At 50.9% G+C, this 9428-nt stretch overlaps 1 protein-coding gene across 1 annotated transcript in view; it reads right to left on the bottom strand.

The window, feature by feature from the left end:
- LOC146396290 (putative serine protease 47) overlaps nucleotides 1-9126 on the bottom strand; it is a 12061-nt gene extending 2935 nt beyond the window's left edge. The window contains exons 1-4 of the mRNA XM_084995443.1: nucleotides 8916-9126; nucleotides 7034-7217; nucleotides 5569-5844; nucleotides 3143-3305 (exon numbers count right to left, since the gene is read on the bottom strand). Of these exons, the coding sequence (XP_084851569.1) occupies nucleotides 3143-3305; nucleotides 5569-5844; nucleotides 7034-7217; nucleotides 8916-9126 (834 nt within the window). The remainder of the gene's footprint in view (nucleotides 1-3142; nucleotides 3306-5568; nucleotides 5845-7033; nucleotides 7218-8915) is intronic.
- Between the last annotated feature and the right edge of the window lie 302 nt (nucleotides 9127-9428).

Genomic DNA, 9428 nt, shown 5'->3' with positions numbered 1-9428 from the left:
AGCCTCAGGGGGCGCCCCTTGAGAAGTGGTGATGCGACTAAACGAATAAATTTCCTCCAAGGTTAACTGCACTACCTGACTTTTCATTATTGTTTCTATATTCTTTAAGGTGGACTCTGGAGGTCTTTAAAAAATTAAGAGATGTTCCCATTGTGGTTCAGCAGGTTAAGAGCCTGACTAGTACAAATGAGGATGCAGGTTCAATCCCTGGCCTTGCCTAGTGGGTTAAGGATCTGGCATTGCCACAAGCTGTGACATAGGTCCTAGAAGTGGTTCAGATCTGGCATTGCTGTGGCTGTGGCAAGGGCTGGAAACTGCAGCTTCCATTCAACCCCTAGCCTGGGAACTTCCATATGCTCCAGGTAGAGTAGGAATAAAAGAAAGGAAGGAAAAGGAAGGAAGAAAGAAAGGAAGGGAAGAAGGGAGAAACCCCAAATCTAAGGTATCACATGAAACGTGAGCTACAGTTTGCACTACTGTAGATACAAAGCAAACCTTGCGTGTGCACTCTTGCATGTGTATGCATGTGCATGCATGCATGTGTGTGTGTGTGTGTGTGTGTGTGTGTATGTGTGTGTGTGTGTGTCTGTGTCTGTGTTGGGTAGGGCCGGAGCAGTGAATTCCACCTTCAGCAAGAGGTTGGGTCTAAGCCAGGTACAATCCAGAGAGAGGGAGGCAAACCAGGTCAGGAGACTGGAAGCCAAAACTTGTTAAGTACCTACTGAATGCCAGGCACAGTGCTGCATTTCTATAGGAACCTTCTTCAGTGGAGGCCATGAGCAATTCCATTTCATGGGTGAGGAGACTTAGCTAAGGCCACAATCCCAGTCAATGGAACCAGGTCTGTCTTGCCCCACAGTCTGAGCATTGAGTGCCTTGGCAGGCTTTCTCTCCTCAGACCTGTTTCTGGACCCCCTGTGCAGAGGGAGGGGCCCTTGTGGGGAGAGGTGGGAGCCCCAGGTTGGAGGGTGGGGTCCAGAGCAGGTGACATGGCAGAAGAGGAATCTAGGTGGAATCTCTCAGTCAGGCGGTGGTAGGTGAAAGGGGAGGCAGGAGGGTGGTCATTTGCTGGGACTCCTGAGTGTCCAGCTCAGGGGTATTCTCAGCCTGGAGAGAAACCAGCGGAAGAGTGGGGTTGAGGGGCACTACGAATATCCAGCAGGTGAGCAGACACAAGGCTCTGGCCTTGAGCTCCATTGGATAATTCCTGCAGGAGAAGGGAGGTGGACAAGGCTGTAAGGGATGTCCATGGTGACAGCTGGATGTGGACTGGGCAGGGTGGGGGCTGAACACTTGTTCCACTTCTGGGTGGAGCTGGCTCTGTGAGGAGGCCAGACCAGGCCAGGCAGCTACAAATCTATACCACTGTTTAAGAACTGGGAACCAAGAAATATGGGTCTGCCTTCTACCAGCAGCTCACTGGCCTGCCATGAAGATATCTATCCATGTGGCCTTCTCATGGGCTAGGCTAAAGTCACAATCCCAGTCATCTTGTCCCTCCTGTGTGCATCTCCTGGGGTGCCAAGGCATAGTGCCACAAACTGGGTAACTATAAAAACAATGCAAATGTATCCTCTCACGGTTCTGGAAGCTGGAAGTCTGAAAGCAAGTGTCTCTGTGTCTAGCCCTCTTCACACAAGTCATTGGTACAGGGCCCACTTGAAATTTACAATGGTCACATCTCAAGATTCTTAACTAATCACAGCTGCAAAGACTTATTTCCAAAGAAGGTCACATTCTGAGATTCCAAATGGATACGAATTTAGGGGACACTATCCAACCCCCTACACCACCCTTTCAACAATCCCATGAAGGAGGCCTCAGACTCCTACACCATGAATAAGACACAGGCTCAGATGGTGAAAAGACCACCCAAGGGCAGAGCAGTGCCTCTAACTCCAGAACCCTCACCCTCTGCCCTCCACTCCACAATGCCATCTGTGTAAGAGCTTGGCAGCCAATGCCAGCTCAGGGTGCTGGGCCCTGAGGGGATGTGGTGAAGGCCTGGAGGCCAGGTGAAGCTTGGAGTCAGAAAACGCAGGCCCTCCTTATTTTCCGGGAGTGCTTTCCCTCTTTGGGTCTGTTTGCCCACTTCTAAAATAGGACACTATAGAGAGTGGATAGACATCTTCACAATTCAACAGTACACTCATGTCTGGAATGTACATAATAGACACATGTACCAAGAGCCCCTAAAGAAAAAGACACAGGGGGAAAAAATGGAAGGTAAATTAGGAAGAAGATATTCAACGGCAATAAACCTACGGAAGTATATTTCATCCGTCATCAGGAAAATGCAAACCACAATAAATCATCACCATTAGGAAGGATGGAAAGTGCCAAGTGTTGGTGAGCTTGTAAACTCTCAGCCACTGCTGGAATGTGTGGAACTGGTGCAACCCCTCCGGAGATGTTTGGTAACATCTGCCAAAGCTGAACATGCAGATAGTTTTTAATCTAACAGTTCTCCTCAGGGGCTTCTGTGAAATCAAATAGAAAACCTCTGGAAGTGAAATGAAATGAAAAACTTGGAAGCTACAAAAATATCCATCGAGAGCAGAACTGCCCATCGAATTCAATTCACACGATAGTGTCTTGCAGGGCAATGAGGCTGAACAAACTATACCTACGTGTGACAGTGTGGATGGACCTCACAAACATAATGTTAAGACGTGAAAATCTGACAACTGGAAATAAGTTCTACTTATGGAAAATTCAGAATCTAATATAAAGTGTTAAGGTGAAGATGAGAGTTTCCATTGAGTGTTGGTGACAAGAAGAGGAGAGGAGTGTTGGCCACCTGGGGTGTAGCACTGTGAAAGTTCATCCAACTACACACGTAGGGAAAGAGTATGAATGCCTTCTTCTGTATGTATATTTCAATAAGGGTTTTAAAATATGCCTCGAAAATAGATGCTGCTGGAGTGTCCTGCCAGTAGTAGTTGTCCTCCTGTGCAATGGGCTGAGGAAGGGGCTAGCCTGGGGGACACTACCAAGAGATAGAGCCTGGGAACATAGGTAGAGGGACGAAACAGAAGGTACCAGGGGTCTCCACAAAGAGAGTGGAGGCAACACAGCCTCCCACCATGGAAACTGAGGCCCTGAGAACAGGCCAGGGAAGAAGGGAAATGACCTCACTTACATGGCAGATGGCCTTTCCTGTAGAGAAGTCCCCAACACACAGCATCTCCTCATACACGGAGAAGTTCTTGCTGAGCCTGTGTCCATATACCAGATTACAGAACTGGTTCTCAATGAGGCCCACCTTAGCCTCCTGGAGATGGAAGGGTGTGGGCAGAGGCACTGTGAGGATAAGAAGGAAGTCAGTGAAGTTTGCTAGAGCTTAGCTACAGGCTCTTCTGCCTTACTGCTCACCACCACCCCTGCATCATAGGGTTTTCTCAGCAAAGCTGAGCTTTCAGCTCTCTATCAGTCTTCTACCTATGCCTAATAAGGCCTCCCCTGTTTCTCAAACTTTTCCAAACTCATCCTATTCCCACCACCTCTCTCATAGCAATAGACCACACCACTCGTAGTCCATAAAGAAAAAAGGCAAATCCTACCAATGCATGCCAATCACTGATGCTTAGCAACCATTCACCAACCCACCTACCCTCTCACAAACCATCCTTTCCACTTCCATTTGTCAGTCATTACCTTTCCTTCTCTCCACTAATTCCTCCGTCCATCATCTACCCATCTTGTCTCATGCCCCATTCATCCACTCACCCTTCCATCTATCTGCTGGCCTATCCATCTTTGGATCTATCTCCCCATTCTCCCTCCATCAATCAATATATCCACTCTCTCCATCCCTCTTCCCACCCACTCAACCATCTTCCCTCCATGCACTCATCTTCCCTCCTATCCATCCTCCATCCATCCTCTCATTCAATCACTCATTTATTCATCTGTCTTCAGGTTAGCTATTGTTTAGACACTAGTGATAGAGGGGAACATTTTTAGTTGGGGAAACAGGGTAAGTGAAGTAAATAAGTAGGATTATTTAGCTCTGAGAAGTGTGGTAAGGAAATACAACAGGGAAATGTGACATTATGCATTGCCTGTTTTAGGTTTCACATCAAGGAAAACTCTTCAGAGGAGGAGCTGAGTTGTATATCAAAGAAATGAGTCACCCAGATTAGCAGGGAGAGCCTGTGAGGCTGGGAAAACAGCCAAGGTAAAGGTCCTGAGGTGGGGACAGCCTCAGGATATTCAAGGCAGGAAGGGGCCTGGTGGCTGGGATGGCGTGGGTGAGGGTGCAGTAGGAGCTGAGCAGAGAGGAATGGGGGCCAACATTGCACAGGGCCTGAGAGCCAAGGTAGGACATTTGGACAGTTTTCTAAGCATAAATGAGAAGGCACTGAGGATAAAGAGCAGGGAACTGGCACAACACCTGCTTCAAAGCAAACACTCAGGCAGTTGTGTGGAGACTAAAGTAGGGCACACAGGGTGGGAGCTAGCAGACCAGTCTGGAGGTCCATGCAAGAACGGGTGGTCTACAGGACCAGGGTGGAGGCATTGCCACCTACCCCGCTGCCAGGCCCTGGGGCATAGGCTGGGATATTAAAACAAGAAAGACAGAGTCCCTGTCCTCAAGGAAGAACCAGACTGTGTGTGTGTGTGTGTGTGTGTGTGTGTGTGTGTGTGTGTGTGTGTGTGTGTGTGACAATGCTGGGGACCTGGTTATCTGACCTGTGGTTGGGGATTGTTACTGATACACTATTGAGAAGGGCCAGCAATGCTGGCACATCCCACCCAGTGAAGACAGGGTCTGATCAAAATCTGACCTCCTATCCTGAGAAACACCTACCAAATTACAACCTTACAAATAATTGCAAATACACATTCTTTTCCCCCTAACTATGCCACATAAGCTTGTGCCCAACCATAAACACTCTTTCCTTTAATAAACACTCTTACTCATGAGTTTTTGCCTGCATTTCTTCCCTTTCAATCTTAGAAAAACACAACCTTTTTCTGTGTTACTCAGTTCACCTAATAAACCCACAAAGTAGACAGTTGACCTGGGTTGGGAGAAGTGCAAAGTGAGGTTCAAAGAGTGAAACACTCTTAAGTTGTAGTCATTCTAACTTGACCTTGGAGGCTCACAGGTCAGAAGTCATAAATATGTTTTCTTTCCATTTTTCCTAAGTGCCTCCAATGGGAAATCTTGGTTCCTCAGTGGCCTAGAAGGGGCCAGGCCCCAAGCAGGACTTCTGAGTTGAATCAAGTCATCTTAGATCTATAGTTGATTAAGGCCTTGAAATCAAGAAGCTGACAGATTCCAAGAACCTGAATTCTTAACATCCAACAGTCAAAGATTCCCAGATTTTCAGAGCTTTGCACTTAGGGAACACTGAATTTTAGAATCACACACTTTCAGAACTAGAGCCAGAATGGTCCAGTCCTCTGGAAATGAGGCACAGTAGACCAAGGTCCAGCGGTTGTTTTGCCTGGGCACCCATACTTCCCTCCTCCCCTCCTCTGTCCTCCTTCCCTTCTTCCTCCTCCTCGCTTCCCCCTTATCTGCCCTCCCACCCCAGCCCCTCCCCTACCCCCTCATTTTCCTCGTTGAGCATCCCCCAGCCAGTTATCCAGCAGGATGCATTATTAAGCAGCTGCAAGCCAGGGGCTGGGAGGCAGGCAGGGATGATGTAGGAAGTGAAGTTCACAGGAAAGAGCAGCTGCAACATGGCTATGTCACTTCCGAAGGGATGAAGCTTCTCAAAGTCTGGGTGCATGACAATCCGACTCACGGACATCTCCAGGGTGTGCTGAGTGTGTTCAAACAGCTGCGTGCTTCCTAACAGGACCCGGTAGTTCTCTGGAGCATGGGATTTTCTGGAGGAGGAAGAGCATGCTGTCACCATCATCCCTGAGTGTGGGCTAGGTCTCTTCCCCTGCATATTCATCTAACTGCTGACATCCACCTGGACCCCTGCACCCCCCCATGATGCCAGCCTTGGTCTCTGCATTCCTAAAGTTCAGGAGCACTTCTTTCTTGAGACTGATATTCTACTTACAACCTCAGACATATGGTTTCTCCACCATATCCAAGAATCAGAGGAGCATTGAATCCTTGTGCTGGAAAGGTCTTTGGTGGGCTCATCAAATGAAGGCCCTTGGAGTGTTTACAGGAGATGTTCTGGATTGATCCCAGCTCTACTTTTACCTTCCCAAGGCTCCTACAACCCACCTTATGGCCCCACAATTTTCCTGATCCCTCCCTCCTTTAACCACCTTCCTGCCAAATAGCTGTTTCTCCACTCAGTTAGAAGCACTTGCCAAAGATCTGTAAGGTAAAGGAGCAACTGAGTGTAGGAAACAGAACCTTGCATTTGCCCTGAACACAGCTGCTCCCACAGAGTAGGTGCTGATCAGATTCTGAGCTCCCAAAGCTCCAGCTCCCAGACCTGGGCTGTGATGTTCCAAGTCCCTGGGGATGCCTCCTCATCTGTTCACAAGCTGGGCACTGAGCAGACCCAGGAGCGCCAGGTGTGTCAGACTCCTGAGCAGCCACATCACTCTCCCAGGGTGCCCCATCTCCCACCCGCACAGCCTGGCACCACATCTCCCACATGCACACTAGTGACCATGATTCCTCCTGGGCACACAGTTTTGCAAGAGTAAAAAGTAGAGCCATTCAGCTGCTCGCCAGACATGAGGTCCCATGTCCCTGCCTAGACTCAGAAACCTGGAAATGTGGGGACCTTGAGAAACAGTGATCTGAGATTGGTCCACACTGCATGGCAGCCAGAATGGACACTGCTACTCTTCTGGGGCACATCTGTGTTGGGAGACAGGCCCAGGGGCTGAGGGCAGAGTCTGGGGAGGGTCTGGGAAAGGGAGCCAGGAGGACAGTCCAGGTAGAAGGTACACAGGTCAAAGGCAGGAATGACATGGACCTGTGGGCCACAGACAGCCCCAGAGGAAAGCCCAGAGGAGCCGGGGTGGGACACCCTCACTCCTCATCCCCACCATCTCCTCCCCTGCCAGTGCCTCTGCTGGCACCCTAGGAAAGAGGACTCACTTGAGAAAGCAGTGGGCAGCAGAAACCAGCCAGCGGGAGTTGATGAGGACAGCTCCACAGACATGCAAGCCCTGATACATCAGGCTGGCCTGCCATGGCCACTGGCCAGCCACCACATCCTGACCACCAGAGATCCGCCACATCACCTTGGGTTTCCCGCATGCTGTGGAGACTCCCCTGCCACCTACAATAGAGACATGGGTGAGACCCCAAATGCCACTACGAGGGAGGCCCCCTCCACTTCACAGATGAGAAAACCAAGGGCAAGTGTCCAGTGGCCTGGCCAAAATGACACGGCTGCCTGGACTCTGCCTTTACCAGCTGCCACTGAGAATTTGACAGCAGAGCACAATGGAGCAGGCTTTCTGAGCATGAAGGCCCAGGGCTGTGGTGAGATGCCAAGGGTGACCAAAGGTGGCAACAGCTCATGGCAGCATATCCGCTGAGCTGGACATCACTGAGGCAGTCTGCCAAAGGCTGGCCATGTGCCAGGCCTTATTTCCCTGAACTAACACACCACAACAACTCATGGTCTCCGAAGTTGCCAACAATATACACTCAAATCATAGCTTCTAAGGGCCGGTGCCCCTCCACTTTGCCCCAGTATCTTAGAGAAGCAGATCTGCAGGCAGGAGTCTGGGGTGATGTGTGACCATGGAACTTAGCAGGACCCCATGAGGCCTCCCCTAATAGACCCCCACCCATGTCCTCTGCCTGCCTTTTGTCTGTAGAAAACTTTAGTCACAGAGTACATTTACCTGGAGAAGTGGAAAGTGCAGAAAGAAAGGAAAATAGTCAAGCAAAGCAAAATAATATTTTAACGATTAAACAGAGTAAGAATATTTAGCTCCTCCTCAAGGACTATAGATAATATTCTGAGCCATGTCCTTGGAAATGTTTTGCAGATACTGAAACCCCACCAGGTGGAAGAAGTTACCTATATGCTGCACACAAGCACATAGACCCAAACAAGGTGGAACCAGAAGGTGGATGAGGTTGACTCCCAAGTACCTCACCACCCACCAATCCGAAGAAAGTCTACAAGCTGATCAAGCCCTGCTCTTTGAACCTCACTCAGCCCTCGAGGTGGGGGCACACAGCCTTGAGGCTGTTACCCCACTGTGGCCCCCTCTGCCTGGCAAAGCAATTAAGCTGTTCTTTTCTACTTCACCCACAACTCTGTCTCTGAGATTCAATTCAGGGCATGTCCACAGAGACTGAGCTTCAGCATCAACCTGGGGAAAGTCACTCCCTGCCTCTGACTCAGGATTCTCCATTTATAAATAAGAGGGGTGGGCGTTCCCTGGTGGTCTAGTGGTTAGAACTTGGTGCTTTCACCACTATGGCCAGGGTTCAATGCCTGGTCCAGGAACTGGGAATCCCACATTAAGCCGCGGCCAGCAGCGGAAAAAATAAATTAATTGATTAAAAAACACTCTATGCAGTGGCCAAAAAATTAAATAAATAAGAGGGAGTGGGCTAATGAAGACAGCCATGGTTCTAGGACCCACACCTGAGGGCAGGGGTGAGGCCAGGGCCCCTAGAGCAGGCATCCTGCTCTAGGGCCTGGGCCCCAGGGACTCAGGGCTCCTCACTCAGCAGTCCTGGGCTTTCCTCCACCCAGCCTCAGGCCGGACCCTGCCAGTGCCCACTTGCACAGCCCCACAAGGGTCCTGGGGCAGTTTCCATCCCAGAGGCCCCTCAGTAGGGGTCCTGTGACCCACCTGTGTTAAGGTGGTCTCTGGGCTGCCTGGTTAGGTGGACCTGACCGCCAACAAAAGAAGAGGTTCAGTGACCCTGGGCACCAAGCCCTGGTCACAGTCAAGCCCCCTCAGGCCCTGAAGGCCCACCTTCTCAACCCCACACAGAGGCCCCCACGCACCTGTGGCTGCCCAGGCCAATGGCTGTGCTTCCGGAGTCAGAGGCCCACCCTCCACCGCTCGCACGGCTGCAGGAGCTGGGCCGGGGTCGGCACAGGACCCTCGCAGGTTTAGGGTGGTGGTGGGCGACCATGGCGGCAGCAGCACCAGCTGCAGCCAGAGGAGGGCGGCAGGCTGGCCTCCTACTTGTCGAAGCCTCGCCTCTGAGACCATTGTCAGTGTTGTGGACCTGGGCCTGAACCGGGCCTGACTCAGCCCTGGGCCTGGACCCTGCCCCCGCCCCGGCCAAGGCTTTGACCCCGCCCCCAGCACGCCTTGACCCCGCCCCAACCCAGCCTTGATCCCACGTGACCTTCCTATTAACTTTTTTTTTTGTCTTTTCGCCATTTCTAGGGCCGCTCCCGTGGCATATGGAGGTTCCCAGGCTAGGGGTCCAATTGGACCTGTAGCCGCTGGCCTACACCAGAGCCACAGCAACGCGGGATCCGAGCCGCATCTGCCACCTACACCACGGC

This window comes from Sus scrofa, chromosome 14 (assembly GCF_054392235.1).
Source record: "Sus scrofa isolate SSC_HxYL_T2T_F1_AM1 chromosome 14, Sscrofa_HxYL_maternal_Yorkshire_Landrace_v2.0, whole genome shotgun sequence".
Classification (NCBI taxonomy): Eukaryota; Metazoa; Chordata; class Mammalia; order Artiodactyla; family Suidae; genus Sus; species Sus scrofa.
Note: the sequence above shows the minus strand (reverse complement) of the source record. Positions and strands in the feature narration are given on the sequence as shown.